This window comes from Antedon mediterranea, chromosome 4, assembly GCF_964355755.1.
Source record: "Antedon mediterranea chromosome 4, ecAntMedi1.1, whole genome shotgun sequence".
Classification (NCBI taxonomy): domain Eukaryota; kingdom Metazoa; phylum Echinodermata; class Crinoidea; order Comatulida; family Antedonidae; genus Antedon; species Antedon mediterranea.
Genome location: NC_092673.1, coordinates 28,935,177 through 28,962,727, shown reverse-complemented (window position 1 = coordinate 28,962,727; position 27,551 = coordinate 28,935,177). Strand labels below are relative to the sequence as shown.

Here is a 27,551-nt window from a genome sequence, read left to right as displayed (position 1 = left end):
AACAAAAATAACAATTCAGTAACAAATCTGGTCCCCAGTCCAGGAATCTTATGTGCTTTGTGTTTTTTTTTTTTTATATATATTTAGGCAAATTGCCAAAGATAACCATAACCGGAATCATTCACTATCCTTCTTAAAGGTGGCAATCCTGTTCACAATACAAACATATACACAAGATGCTCTACATAAACAAAGTCTTATTACAAGTCTTTGGGAGTGGAGTTGTAAATTGTCATTAGAAAAAATCCTAACATACAGGACTTGATGCCAGGACACTTGGATTGGTAGCCAAGCACCAAAACCATCAAGATTAAAAGAAAACAGAGAATGGCAGATCTGAAGATTACCCTGCACTGGTGATTTCACAAAATTAATTATTTCTCCCATATTAGTATGATTAATATTATCCGTATATTGTATTATCATAAAAAATGATTGTGTATATATTGAAATGTAATTAAAAATCTATAACTAATAAATTCCTATACATTGGTTTGGGTGAACAAATTACTTGGGTGTTATTATACTCTCCAGTTTTGTAATTGAATTTGGACTTGTCCATTAATGAACTTTGACCCGTGCATTACCTGCCAATGGTCTTCTAACTCCAATACTTTATGTTTCAATTCCTTAAGTGAGAGGTTAGCCTCAGCCTCTCTCAGTTTGACTGCTATTAGCTCCTCCTGCATTGTGTCAACCGTCATTCCTGCTTCAGCTTGTCTTATCTTTTTATTTGTCTAAATAAATTAATTAAACACAACAATATAAAATAAAACGTATCTCTTACCATTGTTGATGTTAACATGTTGATGTAGAGCCAGCAAATTATATGATAACATAAATCTGCTTTTCTTTATTAAGGTGTTTTAGTTCAATGGTTTTTATGTCGCACATAGACGATTGAGGTAATATTTACTCTCGTTGCGCCAGATAGTGAAAATCCAATACAACAGTTAGTACTACTCAGAGCGGATTACTGCTCTGCATAAATAATATCTCCAATGAATTCTAAATTCCATAGAATTGATTATTTATTTAAAATTTACAAAACAATAGAATGCTCAGAGGAAGACTAGCAGCAAAGATGTACACTTTCAGACACGGTGTAATTATGTTTTACATCTGTACGAGCAAAGTCTTTCATAACGTGACTAATAAATTTAATTATCATAGAGTCGTTCAAGCGTGACTTATGCTTGAATGAGTATCGTTTGCATCAAGAGCCATGGTACAAGACTAGAGGGAGCATGTCCATTAGGCAAATGAAAAAATAAAAAAACGAAAGTGTATATTAATGGTTTCAACTGTAATATGCATGCTATTACGAAGATTTACGACAAAAACCTGTATGCTAATGTACACTATACTATTTCAATTAAAATGTACTATTATTAGTAGAGCAGTTATATTGAGAAATTCTGACTTTATCCTTTCCTATTATAAATTTGAAAAACACAATTTATCAATGCGAATGCTTCTTAAATCATTTATCATAACGGTTCTATTTATATAATGGACAATAATAATAATAATAATAATAAACAGTAATAATAAATAAATATAATTCCTATACATGAACATTAAATAATATAACCAACAACAGGTGTACAGTAGTCTAAAATTTAAAAAAAAAAAAAATTTAATAACATAATGAAAACATTTTCCTCTGGTTTTGATTAGTATATTGATGAAGTGTGGCTGACACCTATACGAAACTGTCTTGAAACGCAAAACGTTTACAATCAATGAACTACATACAAAAATTACATTATTATATTTCATAAATACTAATGTTTTTATTGATCTATTTTGTAGGCAATAATATTAATTATTATAAATGTATTAATGTTTAGTAATGTTTGGCTGTGCATATTTCTTTTAGAAGCAATTACTATCACTACCATATTTAGGCACACTTTAATGGGTCAAACTAGTTTGATAGTGTAGACAGAGTTTAAGAGAGTAGGATTATGCTCAAGCAAGGGATTCTTGGTCATGTGGTACTTTGCTTAAGAAAACTAGAACATAAATATATTTGTTGGTAGCTTTTTAATGGTTATCATCAATTTATAGCTTGCAAGAACTTTTCATATTATTTTAAAATTGAGCTCATTAAAGTTAGTAAAAATTAAAAATAAAGAACAGAATAAATTTTTTTTTGTAGCCAGTTTTTATTGCATATTTTAACTAATTATTGGAACCAGTATAAAGTAATGTTTATATTATCCCTATAGTATTCATGTTTGTTTTTTATATATGGATTGTTTTAAATAATATAAATATTGTATATAGTAATAATTTTATTAATATACATTTTAAAATTTTGTAAATGTACTCATATTATTTCCATTTTAATTGGCAAAATAAAATTGAATCTTGAATCTTGAAAATGATAAAATTTACCTTTTCAAGTTCAATAATTTTCTGTTCCATTTCCCTGAGTGATTCCGACGTCTCTGCTTCTCGTAGCCTGACTGCGATTAACTCTTCTTGTAGTGCTAGAATGATAGCCTCAGCTTCTGAGTCTATGTAAACATTTGATGTTCCTTCTCGAGCCTGAAAATACATTTACATAGCCACAACATATAAATATATCAACATGCTAGAGATTCACTATTGTAACCATCATTTTCTCACAAGGACCTGACTATACAACCACAAATACAATAGAACACAAGACTGGACAATTTTATGATCTAACTAAAGTGTCCCTTTAAAGGCCAATTTACACAGACGAGCGGTAACGGTAAGCGGTAATTGTAAGCGAAAAACCGCGTGGCCTTTCCCATTTACACAGCGCGCGGAGTTCGCGAACGTAGTGGTGGGAAAGTAGGTGCGTGTAGGCCTCGAGGCTAATGCATGTTACAGTCACTGCTGGCCTGGATGTGACTGACTGTCAGTAGGCCTAGCACACACAGGCCGAAGTTTTAGAGGGACTTGTTGCCTAATAACGTACTAAAATGTATATTTCCTTTACACTATCCTTATACAAACAATTATTCACGTCGTAGGTGTTTGTATTTCTGAATAAAAAGAAGTTGCAAAATAGGCTAGGCCTACTACGGCACTCGTATTTATTGTCGTCTTTGACTCGACGGACGCAAAAAGAAAGTTGTTGATAGATGACGTCATTTCAATCATATCGTTGGTTGGCCAGAATTCATAATTACCGCGCGGTAATTTCACAAAATCAAATCTGTTTCGATCCTGAGCGGATTTCCGCTCAACCGCTCGTCCGCTCCGCGTTCTGTGTAAATGGTCATAAGAAATAACATAGATTCTATTTTTGCGTTTTCCGCTCAACTTTACCGCTTACCGTTACCGCTCGTCTGTGTAAATTGGCCTTAATAGGGGAATCCCCTCAATAGCGGTTGGCCTTAGTATCAAAATATTTATCACCCCATTGTTTATTTCCAAGAAAAGTTTTCCCTTTTTAACAAGAATGTCTCATAAAAGGGGGAGAGGTGATACAGCACAACCTTAGTACCCAATAACTGTAATAATGTAATACTATAAACCTTGAGAGGGGGAGGTAGGTGTGTGTAGAGGGGGAGGTAGGTGTGTGTAGAGGGGGAGGTAGGTGTGTGTAGAGGGGGAGGTAGGTGTGTGTAGAGGGGGAGGTAGGTGTGTGTAGAGGGGAAGGTAGGTGTGTGTAGAGGGGGAGGTAGGTGTGTGTAGGGGGGAGGTAGGTGTGTGTAGAGGGGGAGGTAGGTGTGTGTAGAGGGGGAGGTAGGTGTGTGTAGAGGGGGAGGTAGGTGTGTGTAGAGGGGGAGGTAGGTGTGTGTAGGGGAAGGTAGGTGTGTGTAGAGGGGAAGGTAGGTGTGTGTAGAGGGGGAGGTAGGTGTGTGTAGAGGGGGAGGTAGGTGTGTGTAGAGGGGAGGTAGGTGTGTGTAGAGGGGGAGGTAGGTGTGTGTAGAGGGGGAGGTAGGTGTGTGTAGAGGGGGAGGTAGGTGTGTGTAGAGGGGGAGGTAGGTGTGTGTAGAGGGGGAGGTAGGTGTGTGTAGAGGGGGAGGTAGGTGTGTGTAGAGGGGGAGGTAGGTGTGTGTAGAGGGGGAGGTAGGTGTGTGTAGAGGGGGAGGTAGGTGTGTGTAGAGGGGGAGGTAGGTGTGTGTAGAGGGGGAGGTAGGTGTGTGTAGAGGGGGAGGTAGGTGTGTGTAGAGGGGGAGGTAGGTGTGTGTAGAGGGGGAGGTAGGTGTGTGTAGAGGGGGAGGTAGGTGTGTGTAGAGGGGGAGGTAGGTGTGTGTAGAGGGGGAGGTAGGTGTGTGTAGAGGGGCAGGTAGGTGTGTGTAGAGGGGGAGGTAGGTGTGTGTAGAGGGGGAGGTAGGTGTGTGTAGAGGGGGAGGTAGGTGTGTGTAGAGGGGGAGGTAGGTGTGTGTAGAGGGAGGATAGTTTTCCTAGTGTTAAGGTTGCCAGAGAGTAGATTTCAACTGAAGGGGATTGTGATTATTTATTTCTCTGCCAAGGTTAAATGCAACTGGGGTGATGATAATTTCAATTTTCTTTGAAGACAGGACTGGACACTGCAAATACAAAAACCGAGGATAATCAATATCAATCAATATCATCAATATAATATAGCAAGTTCCGCCCTGAAAAATAAGCAACATTTAGACAACTGAATCTAATTCTTTCCTTTCCTATAACTTCTCTATATTATTATTATTTTATAGTTATTCTATGATGTCAGTTTCTGTATTTCTACATGTATCTATAACAGGTTAAATTCCTTTTATAAAACATTTTCTATAACTCTGTAAAAAAAATAATTGAAAGCAAAACTTTAGATATTTATCTTCGGTATGAACTGATTATCATTTTCTTATAATGTGATCTTTCGGAGTTGATGTCGAACAATAAAAATAGAATCCAATGATGACGGATGATGTGCGACAAGCATTTTTATTGCAACAATATAAATGTTATGCAACAAATTCTTCTGTAATAAAAATTGTCCACATGACTTTTTTTTTAAACTACTACTGTATAATAAATAATAAAAACCAAAACATGGTGACCACCTGTAAAATGTTAATATGTGATTTTTGTAAAAAAAATTAAATGCTTTATTTTATAACATATAAACCCAGTTTATACATGCAATGATTTGTATCTTAGGAGATAAAAATAATAATTTTAATATTGTTTTATTTTGATGCATTTGCAAAATTATGATGAAATAAAACTAATAAAATATGTAAATGAAATAATTATGCAAATACTTTTTAGTCATGCAGCTTATATAATGCAAATATATGCAAATTATGATATGATTGATTATGATATTTACATGCCATAAGAATCATTAACACAGTGAATAATCAGCCACACAAAAATAATCACCAGCAAAATGAACCATCAACTCAAAGGTAAAAAATTGTTGAAAAACTAATGCAAATTGTTTATAAATAATGAAAAAATACCCAAAAATTAAAAAACTGTACAAGTAATCGACATGTCTCTTTCAACTTGAGTATTTTTTTAAAAAGTCAAGAAGTTAAATATGAATTAATTCAATTCTAATGTGAACATTATTCAGACATTGATCCGACAAAACACCAGCACCAAATTGGGGTTACTAAAAAAAGCATTAATAGACTCTGTACCAGCCACTACATTACCTTTTGAACCATATCTTTCATGAACCCTTGGGCCTTGAGCAGTTTGTCCATGGTCTATTTGGAATAAGTGACAGCGTGATGATTAAGAACAACAAGTGTTGAAAAGCCACATTTAATAGATGGACCAAAAAGAGGAAACCAACAAATGCAACATGGAGAGATACACTGATGTTTACGTACAAACTTGAAGAATTAAGAATGAAGCCAGCGAATATGAACTACACATACAATCGCACTTACTGTGCGTTTTCCAGCTTAATATATACAACACATACTAATGTTCAGAAAATTGCTTGCTAAAGTCCACAACATCAAGAATTTAAATGGTTCTTAAATTAGAATCAACAGAACTCCCTGGAACCAACATATTGGTAGAAGTGTAAGCATACAATGCATTCAGAATAAAGGTGTGTTGAACGATGGAGTGGTTTAATATGTTAATATGAAATAAATAAACCAGGTAATACAGGTGAATAGGTTTACTGTGTGTGAACTAATCATTTCAACACACATAGCAGTAGATTGGAATTGTAATAGTAATACCCCCTGCTGTTACTTTACACTTTCTATTCAGAAAGAATCAATTGTACTCCAGTCAATTTACCACATGGTTGTGAGTTCAAATCCTGAACTAGATACATACCCTATCTTCACATTAATCTCTAAAGCTCTGTCTACACTATCATACTAGTTTTACAAAGTGTGATGTGCCCAAATATGGTAGTAATATACTCAAATATGGTAGTGATATGACATCATCAAGTCCATATATGAGCACATCACATTTTTTTTTGTCACATAATGTTGTATAGTGTAGACAGAGCATCATGATGATGAAACTTCAACTCTAAATGTTACATTTTATTTGAAGAATTTACAAAAGCCATTTTTACATCAAAACAAAAACACATTTACACCACAATCATTAGCATTTGTACTCATACCACCAATGAACACACAACATTTTAACACCAAATTTCTAGTCTAAAACAACAAAATATTTTGTTTTTAATAACAAAATGATAGAAAAGCAAACAATAGAGATATAGTAAACACATGAAAATTAACTAACAATTTAACTGAATTACTTGTCGGTCAAGTAAATATCAGTTTTTAGATAATTATGCAAAATTTAGAGAGATAATTAGTTTCTTGGCTGAGAACCTATATGAATGCAATTTACCGGTTTTTTTTTGGCGATCTGTCAATATCTAAAACTTGGGTGAAATAGTACATTTAATTTGTATTTTCTACCTATTGCGCTTAGCTTTTTTACTATTTTATCCAAAATTTTTACTTTGTTTAATACGCACTTTATAGACTAAAAGATCTAATTCCTATTTTCAAAATATAAGCAAAAAAATGTGTTGGAACCAAAACAAAGTGATGTTAAAAGAAAAACAGCTCCACAACAAATGGTACCTACTTTATTCTTTTTGAACCTGAAGCTGAGACGTCCTTTAGGCTGCTTGCAAATGAACGGTTAATGAAATTATTAAATTGTTTTTACCAATAAAGAAAATTTTATCACACGAAAAAAATAGTATTATCATTCCTCTATTTACTTCTTGAATAATATAGCTTCATTATAAAAATGTTTGAATAGAAAGAATGTTGGCAATTGTTTTTACCATACTGTATAAGCACACTTATGAATTTTAAGGATATGGGCTTATATCTGAGAACGTAGTAATTAAAACCTGGACTAGTTGGTGGTTGATTTTGAGTTTGTTATTATTTATTTATACTGGGCGACCTCTTCAGTCAGCCAGAGGGCCCAGTTATGATCAGTGGCTGTGAGTGACAGTGGCTGTGAGTGTACTAGTATACCGGGGTAACTCCCTACTCATCTCGAAAGATGTACTAGAGTCATTAAAGTACACATGAGCTAGATGTGTCTTTATCCGAGAAGATTCATTCTACCACCAGAACCATGGAGCAAGTGAGCCTTGAACACTTGCTGATGTTATGGCTACATAATTACGGTTCCACTGTCTTAATCGCTCAGTTACTGCATTGATATGCATGACTTTGAAAAAGTCCAAAGACGAGTCAACCCAAGAAGAAGTCATTCAAATTCAGAATACTAAAACATGCAGGAATCTTACCTTCTCTTTAAGGTCTTTAATAACAATCTGTGCGCTATCCAGCTTGTCCAACGTCTCTTGTTCTTGTTGCTTAGTATAATGCAATTCTTGCTTTACTTGGTACGAGTCTTCCGCCTCCTGTGCTCGTGTTAGTTGGTCCTGGATTAGCTTATCTGCCAGGGTAATATTCTCTTTTTCGAGGATGTCGATACGCTGCCGAAGAAGTCTAGTTTCTGTGCGTAACCTCTGTGGAAAGATGTAGTTATAGTTTATTTATATTTCATTTATTGGAATTTAATTAAAACAAAAAAATTATTGAATTATATTTAAACATTCAGCAGTTATCTTTCATTTTTTAAAACAAATTTGATAATCTTTTTTTATTTTTGTTATTTCATACGCATCCTAACTCGTCAATTACAGGATGGATAAACTATTTTATAATTTATCGGGCTTATAAACTAACGCCCGTATTCTTAAACCGGACTTTAGTCGTAGTTCGAACTAAAACTTTAAAAATGACGTCATTTTAATTCATAAACCGAACTTCAACTAAATCGCCGACTAATTCAGGCCAACCTCGACTAAATCGAGACGAATTTTGATCGATTTTTTTAGTCCTGGAGGGGGCAGGCTAAATGGTCGACTAAATGGTTTTTAAACGATGTTTATGAAAAACGTAACAAGTCATTGAGTTGTTATATTGGCCAGATATTGAAGAATGAAATATCTATTTTTATATTAGCTTAATTAAATATACATTGGTATATGTTATAATAATGAAAATCATCTTTATTTACAACTGTATACAAATTACATAATTTTCTTCGTGCAAGTCCGACTTGAACTACGTCACGCCATAGCGACAATGGCAGATGCGGAAATTCACCACGCGATGGAATGTTTAGGGGGCCTAGCGCTTTCTTGTCACGCTATGAAGTGCGTGGTTCGTCGCGATCATACTTTGTTGGGGGTCTAGAAAATATAAAAGTTAGCGTACCGCCATGGTTCCTAAATATATTTTGAAGATTTTGTTTGTTGTTAATCAAAAGTACTTCACTGTTAAATTAATACTGATCTTGTTCTAATAATTAACGATTAAAATTATTTTTCATGTATAGTCCTGATGCGTAAAAAGTGTTGTAAGAAAATGGAAAGTGATATCAATGCGCAAAATTTCGTCTGCTCCTCAAATACTCTCTTGTCATTGGCCAATGCATAGCCTTTGTTACCCAGACGTGTGCAACTCGACTTCATTAAGTCGAACTGCAAACTTCGACTACTTCGTTTTTGAATCGAATTTGAAGTAATAGCTCGAACTACGACTTTTTCAAGTCGAACTTCGAACTACGACTAAAGTCCGGTTTAAGAATACGGGCGTAAGTCTTATTGGAGGCTTAGGGAGTGGAGTTGAAAGAGTCGAGTTACAACCCTGGCACTAGGTCAAGATTGAACCCCGAACAAGCATGTTAACCACCAAGCTTCATACTAATACTCATTTACTCTATACTAATTTGTAAAATGATGAAGGAATTGTGCTTTCCAAAAGCTTTGTTAGATTCTTACTTCTTCTTTACTGTTTTATATCATAATTTTGATTTAGCTTTATGTATATTTGCTATATGACATACAAAAATGAAATTTAACTTTTAGCTTTGTATAATTGATGAAATGAAAGGGAAAATGGCTCCTACCCTCATTTCAACCTGTTCTTCCGTCTCTTTGCTCTTAAATGCTAAGTAATCCTTTTCTAACCTGTCAAATACAAAGAAATAGGTTAATATATGGCTCTGTCTATGCTATCAAACTAGTTTGACCTAAAAAGTATGATGTGCCCAAATATGGTAGTGATATGCACATCACATTATTTTTTTTCACATAAAGTTTGATAGTGTAGACAGAGCTTAAGACAACAAATCAATAAAAACATCTCCAATCCATTTTGTTTGTTTCACGAGATGATGGTTTAAAGAGGCAACTGTCTATCTACTGAAATATTCAAATAATATTCTTACTAACCTTTTCATTTTTTTGGCATTATACTTGACTAGAGAGGCACTATTAATTAATATATCATGATCTTGACTATGTTTTAAAGGCACTGTTTTTTGAAGAAACTGAAACAAAAAAATAAATATGTAATCAGAATTGTTAATCAAAAAGTTTGAGTGGCGTTTGTAGTCTAGAGACCAATTTGGTTACCGTTTATGAGTATAAGATTAGAGACCAATTTGGTTACCTAAAATGAGTACAAGATTTGAGACCAATTTGGTTAACTATTATAAGTATAGGATTACAGACCAATTTGGTTACCTTCAATCAATACAAGATTTGAGGCCAATTAACTTAACTTTATATAAGATTAGAGACCGATTTGGTTATCTTCAATGAGTATAAGATTAGAGACCGATTTGGTTACCATTAATGAGTATAAGATTAGAGACCAATTTGGTTACCATTAATGAGTATAAGATTAGAAATGAGTATAAGATTAGACACCAATTTGGTTACCATTAATGAGTATAAGATTAGAGACCAATTTGGTTACCTTTAACATCTCTTCCATATCCATGGCAAGAAGCTCATCATGATGCATCTGAAGTATCGCCATTCCAATGCGAAATATAGTTTCCATGCCCTGAAAATATAAAAATTCATAAAATTAACTTGTATTTACTATTAATACTACTATGTATTTTATATATTTATTATTTATTGATATACATAATTGCCATTTAATTTGACCAATTGTAATACGATGGATCATCTGAACTGACGATTGTGATTGGTCAACTCACTTATGGGAACCAAGCTAAAAAAAAGACTAAAGCAAACAAACTAGTTTGACAAAAAAGGTGTGATGTGCTCAAATATGGTAGTGGTATGCCCAAATATGGTAGTGATATGACATCATCATGTGAGCACATCCAATAATGTTTGATAGTGTAGACAGGGATTTAAATATAATTAGTACTTACATCTTGAATAAATAAATCCATAACCCTGCATGATAGTGGTATAGAGAAACACACTGAGAATAGCGTGAGGAACCAATGTGATGCATACATAGACGTGTGAAAACCTTGCGTGATAAAGTGGGTGTACAAATCTGGCAACAGTTCCTGTAGAAAATAAAGACAAATTCAGATAATTCTTAGGTTGGGATAATATTTCATTTTTATAACTTAAATTACTAATGCTGTGTTTTTATGATTTATATGCAAAAATCTGTTTATAAAATTCCTATGGTTTGTTTTGTGTAAGTAATTTGTCTTATTTGTTTATGTTTTTTATGGTTTTCATTGTTATTGTTCTTTTTATATGTATATGGTAGCCACACAAACGAGCACTGCTCTTATGTTTTTTACCTGCGTTTTGTTTCATTGAAATATTTGCTTTATTATTCATATTAGGGGGTGGGGTGGGTTTGGTTTGGGTGACTGTGTGTATAATGCTAATCGTGTTTATGATAAAGGAATACTATTTTCAGAAAGCAATAATTTCTTGCTCTTGTTTATCGTTTTGATTTAGCCACTGATAACCACAATAACATAGTCATAATTCAGTAATTTGCCTTTGAAATTATATATAAAAAATAAAAGCTCTGTATACACTATCAAACTAGTTTGACAACAAAATGTGATGTGCTTAAATATGGTAGTGGTATTCTCAAATATGGTAGTGATATGACATTATCATGTCCATATATGGGCACATATCATTTTTTGTTGTTTGATAGTGTAGACAGAGTTTTAGTTTTTAATGAAAAAGAAAGTTGTGGAGACAGAAAGTAAATCCATCAGGAGGTGTTTACATAAACAACTTTCAGTTTTGATTTAGAGAACATTTAAAATCTACAACAAAAGCCATCAGTATAGATAAATGAGATCTTAATGTAACGCAGTTTTAAAAACTAACATTTTAAACATGTTTTGTATTGTTCATTACATTATGCTACAGCCTCAATGCTGTATAAGTGTAATATATATTAGTAATATTTTATTCAAAAAGAGGACTAGTCTAACTAGTGAAAACAGGCCTAAAGCTCTGTCTACACTATCAAACTAGTTTGACAAAAAAAGTGTAATGTGACCAAATATGATAGTGATATGCTTAAATATGGTAGTGATATGACATCATCATGTCCATATATAGGCACATCACAGTTTTTTTGTCAAACTAGCGTGACCGTGTTGACAGAGCTTTAGACATTTGAGGGGAAAACCTTACCTGAACCATGGACTCCAGCTGATACATACATAGGCCTAGCTCAGCCATTGAAGGCTTGAATAACTCACGCAGTCTGTACTCTTGCATTAGTTTGACTAGAACGCAGAATGCTTCCTCTTCTGGCATCTTAAACAAAATCAGAAAATTTAATAAATTTGTAAAAATGATGTCAGACATTTGATACTCAAAACAAAGCTGGTATTATTTTAACTATGTACAGGGAATACACATTATAATACCATCTCTTAAGCTCTGTCTACACTATCAAACTTTATGTGACAACAAAATGTGATGTGCCCACATATGGACATGATGTCATGACTACCATATTTAGGCATACCACTACCATATTTGAACACTTTTTTGTTAAACTAGTTTGATAGTGTAGCAGTTACAGTATGTTTAAATTTTAAACATGTTGTAGCTGTATATCATTGATCTTCTTGTTGATATTTATTTGTGTCTAGTATTATTCTAATTAGATACAGTAAGGCACCAAACCGTGTCCTTCCCATCCCACTTTAAAGTGGTAGAGTCAATTATGGATGGTCCTATATTTGATCAAATGCAACATATATTTTTTATCAAATTATTTTTAGTAGGAACTTAGTTTAAATGAAAACAAAGCAATAATTGTGTTATCTAAAGGAGTATACAATTTGTGTGATTTTAGTAATCAAATATATTAATATTAATAATTAATCCTTACCTGCATTAGTAACAAGCCAACAATAAAGGCACTACCCTGACAGTAGCCTACCTCACGATCATGTAATGAGTATGCCTAGGAATTAAATAATACAAGCAACATTGTCATTTTTACCAGTAATTTACCTTTGGATTTTTTAAAATTTCACATAAATAACAAACACTGTTGAACAATAACTATTTTAGATGAGAATATTTCTTACTTTCATAACATTAAATAATGTTTCCTGTCCTGGTCCGTCTTTTTCTTTAAAGAATGCGTGTTCTGGATAAGTTCGTGCAATATCCCTTCGTATAAGCTTTTCATGCGGTGATGTTTGCTTTAAGTATTCCGCGTAGCGATCTCGTAGAGACGACCCATATGCACCACACAACAGCTGCCAGACAATACCACGAAAATGGTGAGGAATCCCTGCTTTTACCAATTCCTGATGGGACAAAAAAATATAATTTGAATCATTAATAAACATACTAAAAATAAGATAAAATAATAAAAAAAACAACATTAATATTGTATTTTTGTCTTTCTTACCTAGTAACAGGATGCTAAAAAATAAAAGATGCATTACACATAAGTTATAAAATGAAAGTATGAAATATAAAGCTATTTGTTATAGTAGATGGTGCTAACTCAATTTGACACTCCTTACAAAACTCATGGTTTGGGCGTGACCATTACCAATATCATTACATCAGCTCCACCCAACTTAATTTCAATTCCTAACTAGCCTAAATCAAACATTCTGTGACAAAAAAATGTGATGTGCCCATATATGGACATAGTGATCTCATATCATATTTAGGTATACAGTACCATACCATATTTGGGTATACAGTATCACTACCATATTTGGGAAAATCACTACCATATTTGGGCACATCACACAAACTAGTATATAATGTAGACAGAGCTTAAGAATACTACAAGTAATACCTTTAATTGTTTAGGTTTCTTTCTTGAATATTCTTCCCAGTCGTTAACGATCTTTCCCCAAGTTACCCACAATTCATTGATATCCATCTCACCCCCGCTGCTGGCGTTTGTATTGCTCATATTGCTTTGAACCGATCCTGTCGATCTAAGACTTGAATTTGACCCACGCCGTGATGACCTTGTTGAGTCCGTCAGCGATTTCATAGACTTCGTATCAGCTTCTAATAACCTGAAAAATATTTTCAAAATGAACACATTTAGATATTAAAATGAGTAAAACGCTAGATAGATTTTATTATTTTAGTCAACATTTAAAGGGTTTCAAATTGGAAATCTTTTTAGTCTTCAGTTTGAAAAACAACAAACAAACATACTCTTTGGTTAAAAAATAAAGAGATATGTCCCGAGTACAATATATAAATATGAGAGAATCATATGTGAAAACTTCAACAATAATATTATATTCATAATACTACTACAGTAATAGTACAACAAAATACTATACTGATAATTATTCAAATAATTAAAAAAATAATAATTTTAAAATAGACACATAAAATACTGTATACAAAATATAAGATATGAAAAAAAAAACATAATTAAATGTATAATCTTTTCAGTAACAAAGTGTGAAAGAAAACAAAATGATTAATGAATATAATTATGTAGTTTATACCATCATATCGTTGCCTGTTAGTGTTAGCTGACCCAATGATTCTATAGCATTATAATCAATGTATTTAATCACACATGAACAGCATGTACAGTTGCAAGGTCAAAGGTTGACTATTGTACACATTTGACTCCAATACAAGCACGATTAACTTTGTACTACAGTGTATGAACTTTAAAATAAACACATACTTGTTTTTCTAAGAAAGTTTGACTGTACAGTAGGCTTGAAATAAATTACTAAATATTTTATTTGAAGGAATGTGTAAATCCCTTCATCGTAAAAATATAAATGCTGACTTTCGGATGTATGGTCGTATTGAAAAAGCATAAAACATGTGGTACACACTACATGTGATGAATGTTCTTTCAAGCCCATGGCATAACCAAATATGGGCAAACAACATAGGTTCGAAGGTCAGACACTGACTGTACTAATATTATTTTCACTAAGCAAAGTTAAATTAACTCAACAAAAATCTTACTTAAAAAGTTAACACAAGTAATCATTAAAGTACAGTATAACCATACTCCTCCTTCACTTTCTCTGACACACGACATTATTGTCTGGTACCGTACAGTGTTACCAGTCATATACTACAGTGATGCACAGTCTTTTTCAATATTTAGTAACTTAGTAGAAGTATAACTACCTACCCATCTCCAAAGAAACTTTGTAAATAAGAGAACGTGTCCATTCTATACACTCCTTTACAATTCCACTAAAAATGTTTCTAGGCCTAGTAAACTGAATTCAATGATTGAGAAGTAGACCACAAACAGGGTTTAAACACATCAACAACTGTGAGAATTTAAACAAGCTGCAGGGCTTGGTAGACTAGGCCTCCTTATGAGTTTATTATGTCAACTGAGGTCATCGTCGTTATCCAACTGAGGATAAAGTCCAATCAGAAAAGGGCTTTCACACAACTGTATTATTGGAGTACAGTGTATTGGAATATAGTGTTTGTTTTAGCAAGTTGTAGACAATAGTGCATTCCATACATTGTTCCCATAACATGCTCAGGGAATTACAATCTGTTAATTTTTTAAAGTATAATTTTACTAACAATAAATTAGAAATAAATTTAAAAAAAATTACCTATATATGAAATTTAAAATAAGTTAATTACTAATTAATTAAGAATTTATTAATGTACAAAATGTACAGTACTATTGTGTGAATCCAGTCCAGTCCATATTGGCAACCTACCAGTATTTTTGGCTTACTTTAATAATAAATTATGCAGTTAAAAAACTAGGTATAACTACCTCTTGTTTGGACATTAGACTACGGTCAATATGCCTACAATAGACGCCTATTCAGGGAACAAAACTATTTCAGCAGGCTTTGCAAGATACTAAATTTACCAACCTTAAAACCTAGAAACTAGATTTTTCTGCTAAAACACCTACAATATTAAAAAGAAGTGTTTGCTAAAGTCAAATGCAATCTCAATTTTGACTGCTGAATGTTGCATCTCATTTAAACATTGATAAATTTAAACTCACAGGTCGTATTGGACAAATTGCTAGTATTAATAAATACTCAGTCAAAGGTACAGTAGTAGTCCATTGCTACTATAGTGTCTGAAGTTGCTGTAACCAGGATGTAATTGGTACTCTCCAAGTGAATGTACAGTATTAGTGTAAGACTATAACGATTTCCTTTCAATAACAAGTTCCTTTTATACAATTTGATAACGATAGAATAAAGATCAAACGGAAACATTAAAAAGTTACAATTAAATAAAAAGTAAAACAAATAATGAAGGCTCCTAAATTTAACCAGGTGGGGAAGAGGCAGGGAGGTCATTTGATATATCATGCTCCAACTCAGTGTAAAATAAACAAATTATTGTTTCTGCAATTTAGGAAAACAATACACAAACCAGAAATGGTGGTTGTCTAAGTTCCGCTTACCTGGAAAAACTAACCTAATCTCTTTCCCCGAGCGACTAATTCTTTTCCTGCAGGAAAATTAGGGCTATAGTAATGTTTATTTATTCAGATAAGCTAAGTATGAAATAGACAATTCAAATGCTTGTACATACAGTACAGTAGCTATAAATAAAACTTTATAATAAGTCTAAAAAAAGACTCTTGAAATTAATCTAAAAATAACCCCTACTATCTCACCTGTTGCTAGTACAACATCCCAGGGTCTAATACAGTAACAAACGCTGTACAAGGATGTCCTATTCTCTTTAATTTCACACAGTGTGGCTTTCGAAAAGTTCTGCAACCATTTACAAAGTATGCCTTTTGTTCTTATAACAAATTAAGTTTCTGTTTCTAATCAAATACTTTCATAATCTATATTATTTTTTAAAAGCGTTGCACTGACTATTCTAAGAATTACAGTATTGAAAAAAAAACTGCATTCTAAAAGTTACAGTTAAATACAGTGAACTATAACACTATAGTATATAATGTTGTATTATATTAATATTCTATTAAAAAATGAATGAATAGATTTTTCTATTCAAACATAGTATAAATGCTAAACTACAGGTGTAATCTAAAGAGGGCAGCATTCAGAAATTACTTATCTGTACAAAGTGGAACAATTGATAATAAACAGTATTAAGCAAATATTTCACAGGCAGTTATGAATTTTGTATAAATACTATAAAAATACTGTACTATAATTACATATAGTAGTATTACAGTAGTACCGGTAGTACTGTTGTAATACTACTATCATACAATGTGTTCCAGTTAATCTTAATTGAAGAAATCAATGACTATTTTCTCTAGATGACATGGTTCAAATATATTTGACAAAATTTGTTTTTCAAATGACAGTATAGAAAAGAATAGAATTTGACCTAAATTAAAAAAAAAAATCTTTATAATTCACAATACCTTCACCTTCTGCAAACTTGAAACTTTTCCAAAACCAGAATTTGTTTAAAGCTCTTCATAAATTAATTATTAATATCATGTTTAACAAAATCGACAAAGACTTTCTCTAGAAGTAGACATTTTAGGTGTTTCTGTTATGGACCAGCAATTGGGTATCCATTTTGAGATTATCCTACCAACTTAATGTATACCGGTACCAATAAACTGATCCATAATATATCGCGGTTTTTACCTGTTTTGAAGTTCCAACTTGGCGACAAGCTCTGCCTCGCTGTTAGCCGTGATAGATTCAATTGCGGCTGTCTTCTCCATCAGTAAGTCCACACTTTTCGTTGAACTACTATCAACGCCGCTATCGCAGCCAGACAGTTCCGATTCAATGCTTTTCATCTCGGCGCTTTCTACACTGCTACAGTTTGACAAAGCCTTGCCATTGGGGGAGTTGTTTGGACTTTCACCGGTATCGTTGCATCCTTCCACGATTATCCTGGTAGGGGTGGATGATGGGGTCGACACACACGCCATCAACTGCTCACAGTCTGTATACTGTACCTAAAAAAAAATATATATTAAAATTCATGGGTTAAAATGCACCAGAAAATGCTATACGTCAATACCCAATAAAAAAAATAACTTAATTATCATTGGTAAAAAGTGACCAAGGTGTACAATGGGTTTGGTCAAGACACAACTTTAAGCTGAGTAATATCTGCTTATGACCAGGGTAATAAGGGCCCCAGTGGAAAGCAGTGATATCATTGATCTGGGCTTCCCTCTATAAAGAAGATTAATTAAAAAAAAAAGTTAATATAAATTTCAGATACAGATACAGTAGTACAGTTACCACTCAATATCTGGTGCTATATACCGAATCCCCGACCGAATCTGAACTCCATGAAAAACTACACACTCTATAACAATTTTTCTCTCTTGTCAAACATGGAAGTTACTCACTACTGTGTGTTCCATGTCAATAATGAAAAAGGCAGAACTGAAGTATATTTGTAAACATTACAATTTTTTACATCCAAAACTTCCTTGTTTACATAATACTATGAAAAGAAAAAGTAACTAAATAATGAATTCTATTGAAAATGAATTCAAACCAATTGTAGCTCACAGATTGTAATTAATAGTTGCGCGATGGGTTTATGACAAACATATTAATATTAGTAGCAAATCCTTTAAAAGACGTAATGAGTCGACCTCGCCGTTTAGGTCAAATAATTACCTACTTGTTTTGAAACATATGTTCAACATATTGATTGATTCACTAACGAACAAATTGAAAGGCACTAAAAAGTATTACTGTATCTCTAGTGTCAAGTACTGTATACTATAGGAAAAGTTTATAAATAATAATAAATAAATAATGAATAAATAGAACACATTTCACCAATATAATACTGTACATGGACACATTTTGTCCACTCTCTTAAACCAGACTCTTTGAAATCTGGAAACTCTCTCAAAACCAGATTTTTCATGAGGTCAAAAATGTCCAAAATTCATTTTACCATTATTTAAAAATTACACAAACCAGAAATGGCTCCAACTAGAGTGCATGGTTTGTGGACTGTACCATTTATGGAAAGGAATGTTCAATGAATGTTCTACTTTTTCTCTTCAAGGAGAATAAGGCATTAATCGGTTTATCCAGGTAACCTAGGCACAAAATAGACACAGAATACCAGACTTACCAGAAAACCCAACATATTATAATTACTGTAGGCAGCCCGAGCGTGTTCAATAAGATTGGGAGAGGTGACTATTAAGTATTATCAGGGAGTTGTAAAATAAATATTTTACAACTCCCTGGTATTATTGTTTTATAAATTTAAAAAAAAAAGGTCTTGGAAGTCAAGTCTAAATTCTTTGTACAGTGATACAGGTACAGTCTAGGGCTTATAAATGAAAATAATAAATAATTGCTAAACACTGCAAACATACCTTGTACAACTTTGATAATGTTGTTTTTTGGAGGTTTAAAATAAGAATTTAACCAGAATATTAATAAACAGAGAAGACATTTTCTACAATAATGAGTACTTTAATAAGTTAGCAATGTCCAGGCAGGTCCCTGGTCCAGGAGTGCAATTTCAACTTGCTATTTGAGCAACTGCAACTTGCGATGTTCAGGGCTGCAATTCCAACTTGCTATTTGAACATTGCAAATTGGAATGTCCAAGGCTGCAATTTCAACTTCCTATTTGAGCATCGCAGCTTGCAATGTTCAGGGCAGCAATCCCTCTTCCTATTTTGAATGGGATGTACAGTACAGTCTCTACTATGTTGAATGAGAAACAGCTGTTTAAGTATACTAGAAAGTACAAACCTAAGCTAACATTTAATACTTGGAATATCACATGCTTGGTCAAGTCTAAAATCATATTAGACCTTTTTTGTTTTGAGAGTTTAAACCAACAATCATCAGAGTTTAAAAGGTACACCTATTAATACGGGATGGTTTGATCAGCAGCTCACTAACTAACTAGCTAATTTATAAGCCATCAAACTTTATGTGAAAAAAACAATGTGATACTGTATGTCCATATATGGACTAGACCATGGAGTAAAGAATTTACTCCATGACTAGACGATGTCATATCACTACCATATTTAAGCATATCACTACCATATTTGGGAATATCACACTTTTTTGTCATAAAGTTTGATAGTGTAGACAGAGCTTTAGAATTTAAATTTAACGTGACACATCTTTAATATTGTAGATTTGGTGACTTTGGAATATTTGCTTACTTTCTCCAAAGAACTTTTAAACCATAGATTATTTTACAGTTAACTACAGAATAAACTGTTTTATGATATTAAAGATGTATTGTCCCCCAAAAACAAGAAAAATAAAGTTAATTAAATCAGACTTTTAATATGTTATTTTGTAGTTTTATTAAAGTTAATCTTATAAAATGACAAAGTAAATGGTTAAATTCAACCAAAAAAGGGTAAAAAGTAAAGAAAATAAAATCATAGTACTGTAAACAAATTTACACTAAAAACTGTTATCAAATTAATCTAGTAAATGTACAGTAGAAGCATAATACTAGTACATCTCAAAGTGTTACAAAAGACTTCTTTACATAATAAATTCTTCACTTGACAGATTATTATTACAGAGGTTATTCAATAAACATATGGCAACAAAAGTGACATTGGTGACAAAAGTGACATAACAGGTAGTCCCCTTTGACATGGAGCTTACGTCATTACATCAATAATACTACTTCCTGGATGACATGACCCTGACAACAGATTAGATCATAGAGCTATCATTTTTGTGTGGATATTACAGAGTTACTGTACAAATTTCTGTATGTTCTTTTTTGAAAACAGAAGCACTTACTTTACAGTACTGACCAATGTCAAAGCAAGAAGAAATAAAAATGATTTATATAGATAATTATGGAGTTCAAATATGACAGTTGCAGTAAGTAAAATTGTCCTACTGTACTGTAACCCTGATATTTAAAGACAAACAAAAATATACAAATATTATATTAAAAATTATAATGAAAATGTAGTATAATAAAAGTTAAAACACTTACATTGAAAGAGAAACAAAATTCTTGTAACAATCACTACAAGTTCGGTTTGAAAATGATTATATTCGTTCAATTCACACCTTAACTTTAATATGATAATTAGAAACAATTAATAACTGGTTAACCATTTCCTAAACATCGTTTAAATTGACCAATCACGTTCATGATATAATTCATGTTATAATTCTATTTGGGTAAATGAATATTTTCAGGTTAACTATCCCAAATAATGTTTAATTTGACCAATCACATTCATGTTATAATTGTTAAATGGTGTGAACTTTTTTTATGGTCTGATATTTAATAGGTCCTTGAAATGTCACGTCCTTCAGTTACGCAGAAATATATAATCTAATTTTCGCTTTTTTTTATCCAAAGTACAAAGAATAATTTTATATTTAAATTCCAACTGATTTACTAGAGAAAATGCTTGAATTGTTTAAAAAAAATACAGTTACCTGCAGGAGGAAAATGGCAAAATCAGCACTGTGGTCATGTTATAAGAATTGTCAAAACAATATACAGTAGATTATCTGATAACACTCCTAGAAAGTAAGCCTTTTGCTATTTTCCCCCAGCCTGACTGTACTGGGATAGCTACATTCACTCTTGTGAAGATGGAATAGTTTGTTTAAAAATGGAAAATCATATACTGTAAGAATTGAGCAGTGCCATTTTGCGTTCCATAAAACAGTGAAGGTAAACTGTACATTAGCTTTAATATACTGTAGCTTACAGTAGCTATACTTTAAAAACAAAATAACAATGTCTGAGCATAATGTAGATCGCCATAAAAAATGCATGTTAGAAAAGAACACACTGTACTGTACTCTCTCCAGTAGTGGATATTTTGTATGGGTTACTCTATGGCTGACTCACAAGTCACAACCATAACACACTGTGCACTCAAGCACCATGTCATGAATATTATGTTGTACACATTGTGTAGTCATCGTTGTTCAAGTCGTCTTATGTCAAGTACCAGTATCTTTCTTGTATTGTACAGTAAGCTAGGTATTATATACTGTATAGACTTCTATGAAAAATAACAATAAAGAAAATATAATCTAAACTTCGCCTTTTATTTTTGTTGTAAATATGTTTACTGAACCACTTTGGAAATCAGTACATTTGTATTGAAAGTGTATTTCAGTTTAAAGAAAGAACAAATAAATAAAAATAAATAGTATTGATGTACAAAAATAATAAAGGAAAAACTAAAACATAAACATTTAAACAACGCTTTAGAGAACAAATAGCGAGTTGAGTATGTGGCATCACATACAGTAGGTACAGTAGATCCAGGGGAAGGGGGAGCGCTGACTTCTAAATTCTAACAATTTCAACAAAAAAGATAGCACATTGTGTGGTTTTATTTAAAATCTACTGACATACAGTATAAATAAATTCAGATGAAAAATGACTTTGAATGAATTAATCTTTACATCAAGAGGAATTACTGTAGATTCCATTGGGGTCCTTTAGTTTATTTAAGTGCAGCACTTCATTTCACCATATTTACAGTAGGCCTTGGGTCCGCTCCATAGAGATATTATACTATAATAATATAATAACACTAATAATAATAATAATAATATCTCTATGGTCTCTCTATTTCAAAATCCTGGATCCGCCAACTGGGTAATAATTAATATGAATAATATGTAGACTTACAGTACTAAAGTGCTGTACAGTACGTCTTACTCTATTCAGCTTAAAGACCCCTTCCCTGCAATTTTGGACGTTTTTTGGAAAATAATACATATATATCACTTTAAAAACATTAAACCATGTCATTCCTTGTCTTAAATGTACGTTTTATGGTAAATTATGATAAAAAGTGAGAAACAATGCACTACCTAAGTAGCCCGCGGCGATCGACCTCTCGTGGACGGTCTTAGGCCTAGCCTAGCTAGGCTTAGTTTTGTAGGCCTAGCTGGTAAACATCGGTAACGTACGAACATCATACGCTAGCTATATACCTAGCCTGACGTTGTATAGTTGCTGCATTAATTGTCTTTCTATTTTTGCCAGACTCCGTTGATACAAATTGGGGAAAACCCTGTATTTTCGCTGAAAAGTTAGGAGTCTTCCATTTGTTTTGGCCTCACGATCGATCGAAAAGTGGGCGAATTACAGGTGAAAAACAAAAATATCAATCCGCGCGCAATGCATTTTGGGATTTATAGCGGGCTGCTATAATTATTAGAATCGACTTATTTTCCACATTTTTAACCGTTTAAAGACGAAAAAGTTATCGCAATAGGACCATATAGTATTATTTTTACATTAAATATAGTTTGTGATCTTAAATTAGATCTAAAAAACGTAGGGAAGGGGGCTTTAATGTTTTAATATGTACAATACAACAGATGTACTGTAACACTTCCTTCCATGCTGAATTAACTAAAAGACAAAGTGATTTAATCATTTCTGTTTTCACTAATTGTGACAAAATTTTAGTTTAATCATTTTGTAATAATGAGTTATTTTTTCCACTATTCATTTCAAAACATTCCAAATTTCCGGCTGAGGTAACGTAAGATTGTCAATAGCAATCAAGGTGAATAATTATATAATCAATAAAGGACAATAGCGTTTAGGTTACTATATTAGCTGGACTGTACCGACTGTACTACTACTGTAGTACTACTAGTAGTACTACAGTACCAATGTTTACTGTAAGTTGCAATATCAACAACTTTGTAGCCTACAAAATTATACAAACTAAAGTAATCTTGTTTGTTTTTATTTATTTTTCCAAAAGTGAAAGCTTTCAAGGATTTTTGGAAACAATTGAGTTTTAGCATTTTCTTTAAAAAATCCCTGTACTGTACTTCTTCTGAAATTAGCCATATTCTGAAGGCATTAAGTATTCATTTACTTTCTGTTGACATTCTTAACAAATTATACAACTTTTTTTTTACTTTTCGACCATAATATTTCACTGTTAAAAAATATAGATTCACAGACAATATCAGGGATAATTTTGGGATGACAGTTTAAACAACATAATTATACAACATAATTTGTGTAGTATTTTTTATCCACAAGACATTACACTCATTTTACAACAGTAATATTGTACACTTTCTACCCTGGATAAATTACTCTATTTGTTTTGCTTTAAACCAGTAATAAAAACAATATCACTACAATTGTTTTATTAGCTTCAACAATAAGGAATTTTTAACTGTTCGACTGTACTGTACCTGACTGTACAGAATTTAAATGACCAACTGTAATTGTAAATAAATTCAATTATTTCCATAACTCTATGAACTATTAGTACAGTATATACATTTGAATCCATAAAAATCTGATACAGGTACTCTGTACTTAGTCAAGAAAACATTTCCGTATTTGATCCATTTTTCAAGTGAAATCTAGATCCTAAGATTAAATCAACAAGTAACAACTGTATAAGCATTATTATCCGTCAGTAATTATCAGCATATCCTATGCAACAAGAATAGCTTAATTGTAAACGTCACTTTTGTTCATTTTTTCCCAACGTCACAGCAAATAAATGACCTTCATAGGTTTTAACCAGACACAAGAATGAGTAATCCAACAGGTTAACAATGGTATACAGTATTTTAATTCACAAACTAAAATAAAATATTTTGTACAGTATGCCTATGTGAATATTTCCATTAATAGTAATGGGAACTTTTCAAACTCACAAAAACTTTTGATTACATTTTTGTTTTGTTAGAGAGGAAGGAAACCCTCAGTATTAACTGTAGAGCTTTGGGACCTATTACCATTAATGGTTTCATTTTTGTATACACTTAAACTGTACTACAGTAATTATTGAAATAATAAGTAATATTTATTGAAGCTACTGTACACCTTTACAATGGTGGCAAACATTCATAATGGTGCGTTTAGATACAAAATCAATACATAGAGATACAAAAATTTAAATTGTATGAGAACAGATGATATTTTATATCTAAAATTATCTAATCTATATCTAATTAACTTTAGTTTAATTTTATAAACATTTAAGTAAGGCCCCGTTTCTGCTGCCAAAAATATACCGTGTATATACGGTATATTTTATATACGGTATATTTTTTGGCAGCAGAAATGGGTCTCATAAAAAATATACCATATGCGGTATATATACCGCATAAATATCCCCATCGTTTGTGGATATTATACGGTATATTCCAAAATATACCGTATATTTCGTACCCCGTTTCTGCTGCACTCAGCCGGCCCATGACACAAGGTCAAAAACTAACAGAGCGTGACGCGTTTGTTTGGTTTTTCTGCTGCATTGACACACGCGTGTACAACAAGCAAGCAACAGATCAAAATATCACTGTGGACTGAAGAAATAACTATTTTTGTAATTCAATTGAGGGGAGAAGCGAAGGTTGGGGGGAGACTGCATGGCAACAGAAGAGATACCGAGATTTACAAAAGTATCTCAAACAAAATAAAAGCAGAATTTGTGGTAGACTTAATAACGCCAAAGTTATTGGCAAACGCCGTCGTCTTCTTTGCATAAATCTAGTCAATGTCCATTCTACAGTACATTTCTAGATTGTTTGTGCGATGTAAATTCGTTGCCACTTCTGCTCATTAGATTTAAAATAAAAAGCAATGCTACGACGTTTTGAGAAACCATCATTGTTTTGTTTTTGTCATGTAACCTCACTACACGAGACTCTAGGTCAATCCATACTTCCGTCTCACAAAATGCATTTTGGGTAATGAAAGCCAACTTTTTTACAGCCCACCCACGAAGTATGTGCAGCGGAAACGGTGCACGAATTTCATATACGGTATATATACGGTATATTTATACGGTATATTTGGGATTGGCAGCAGAAACAGGGCCTAAAGGTACTACTGTACATTAGTATCCTGTACTCATATTACATAAACTATAAATAAAACTGTAAACTGTACATTACTAGTATTCTGTTTGATTTGCTCAAACCAGTACAGTACAATGGTCCTTATTATACTGTACTTTAGGGCCTATACAATAAATAATATAACAAATATTGACAATAAAAAAATCAGTTTAACAACTTTCAACTGGTATTCAGATGTAGATGTTTGTTTTTAATGATACCCTGTATTTTTGTTGTTCTTTTTTTTGTTTTATTTACTTAATATTTTGTTTTTTTTATTTATTTTTTTAAAACTTGGTTTTTCTGTTTTGTTTTTGTACAGTAGATATATTGTAATGTATTGCCATAAATATTTATTAATTAAGTTAATTTAAGTTATTAATTAGTTTACATTTTGTTTTGATGTTATGTGTTTAGTAAATTTAGAACTTTGTGGCTAATGTTATTTGTAATTTTGTTTGTAAATTGGATGCACCATTAACTGATGTGTGCCACCGATATACTAAAGGTGATTCCTATGAATATGAATCTGTCTGCAGGAAATCATACTGTACTTTGTACAACAATAAAAAAAGTGGTGTAAGAAAACAGGAAGTAGAATGATACTGCTGTGGTACAGAACAGACAGTATCGTGGAGTAATTTATTAATAATTTAAAATTTTATCTTATTAGCTCTGAACAAATATTGTTTTTCCTAGCAAATTTGAGTAGGCCTACTGAACAAAAGAATCAAATTATAATTGTTGTTATATGCTTAAAACATTTTTTTTTATATTTAGGCACTCTCTTAATACTGTATGCCTACTGTAGTAGGTATAGTAAACGATGTAAACTTTGTAATAAAAAGGAATGAATGTTTTCTTTACTTTTCTAGAGGTTTATGGTTTAATAATAAAACTATGAATACAAATAAATGAATTATTAATTCATTATTTATTAAACAATACCGGTAAAGTATCCACATGAGAAAGACCTAATTTCATAATTTATGGATTAATTTGACTACAGAAATATTTATTTATGTCATTAAATAAATCAATTGACACACAAAATGATAATACATCATTGAATGAACCCACTGTATAGTACAGTTTTATGCCCTTCATCTCAAATTATTCAAAGTAGAGCTACAGTACTAGACTTGAAATGAATGAAACACACACTGGGCAGGGACACCCACTTTGTATGACTCACCACATATTACTGTACAAGTTCCACTGTACTAGTCATGGTAAAATTGTATACACATTAGAAGCGCTTACTATTATATAGTATTAACTGTTATATATCACTATTTTATTACAATGACAAACTTAAAAAATTATAGCTCCTTGCAGAAACTCTCCAAAAACCAGAATTGTCTTTAGTTTAGGTTGAACTGATTTATCTATGGATTGAAAAGTCCCTAATCTTTTACTACTCAGTCTCTGTAATAACTATGTTATTTACATTGCTACATTAAGTAAATTGAAAAAAAAAGTGAGGGGGGGGGGGGGGGTGTTTCGTAATAAGCTGTGTTTATCAGTTGATTTTATTTTATTTTATACACTTTTACTATATCTTGTTTTGTATTCATTGTGTAAAGTAATGATCTACTGTATGTATCGATGTAAATTGGGGGGGGGGGGGGGGTAGGATAGGGGTTGATAGTTGCTTTTGCCTTTTTTTACTTTTCTGTTAATTGTTATATTTTATATTGTGAAGGATGCACCTTTGTGCTAAGTGTGCCACCGATCTAAAGGTGTAATTCCAAATAAATAAATAAATAAAAATAAATATTCCTTTTCCAGACTGTAGTCAATGAAGCATGGAGAATTAACTATAATTGTTCGATACTTTAATTCTGAATAATTAAAAATGTGTGGCTTATGACTATAATTGGTAATTATAAACACTCAAAATAAGTTGATAGTTCTACATCCTCAAACCAAGACATATTTTACATTGTTTTTTGAAAAGTACTCGTTTAATATTAATAATCAAAATATTTGAACAATAT

General features: G+C 32.3%; 1 protein-coding gene across 4 annotated transcripts in view; it reads right to left on the bottom strand.

The window, feature by feature from the left end:
* The window catches only part of LOC140047188 (EVI5-like protein), a 39,024-nt gene that overhangs the window by 10,470 nt on the left and 1,003 nt on the right, over window positions 1-27,551 (bottom strand). For 2 of the 4 annotated variants that reach the window (XM_072092049.1, XM_072092052.1), the window contains exons 2-14: window positions 17,350-17,669; window positions 13,578-13,806; window positions 12,847-13,071; window positions 12,645-12,719; window positions 11,936-12,061; window positions 10,684-10,827; window positions 10,254-10,343; window positions 9,725-9,822; window positions 9,400-9,460; window positions 7,727-7,951; window positions 7,045-7,083; window positions 2,404-2,556; window positions 588-737 (exon numbers count right to left, since the gene is read on the bottom strand). In XM_072092049.1, the coding sequence (XP_071948150.1) occupies window positions 588-737; window positions 2,404-2,556; window positions 7,045-7,083; window positions 7,727-7,951; window positions 9,400-9,460; window positions 9,725-9,822; window positions 10,254-10,343; window positions 10,684-10,827; window positions 11,936-12,061; window positions 12,645-12,719; window positions 12,847-13,071; window positions 13,578-13,806; window positions 17,350-17,642 (1,908 nt within the window). In that variant the 5' untranslated portion in view covers window positions 17,643-17,669. The remainder of the gene's footprint in view (window positions 1-587; window positions 738-2,403; window positions 2,557-7,044; window positions 7,084-7,726; window positions 7,952-9,399; window positions 9,461-9,724; window positions 9,823-10,253; window positions 10,344-10,683; window positions 10,828-11,935; window positions 12,062-12,644; window positions 12,720-12,846; window positions 13,072-13,577; window positions 13,807-17,349; window positions 17,670-27,551) is intronic. The other 2 variants (XM_072092050.1, XM_072092053.1) reach the window with 1 other exon arrangement.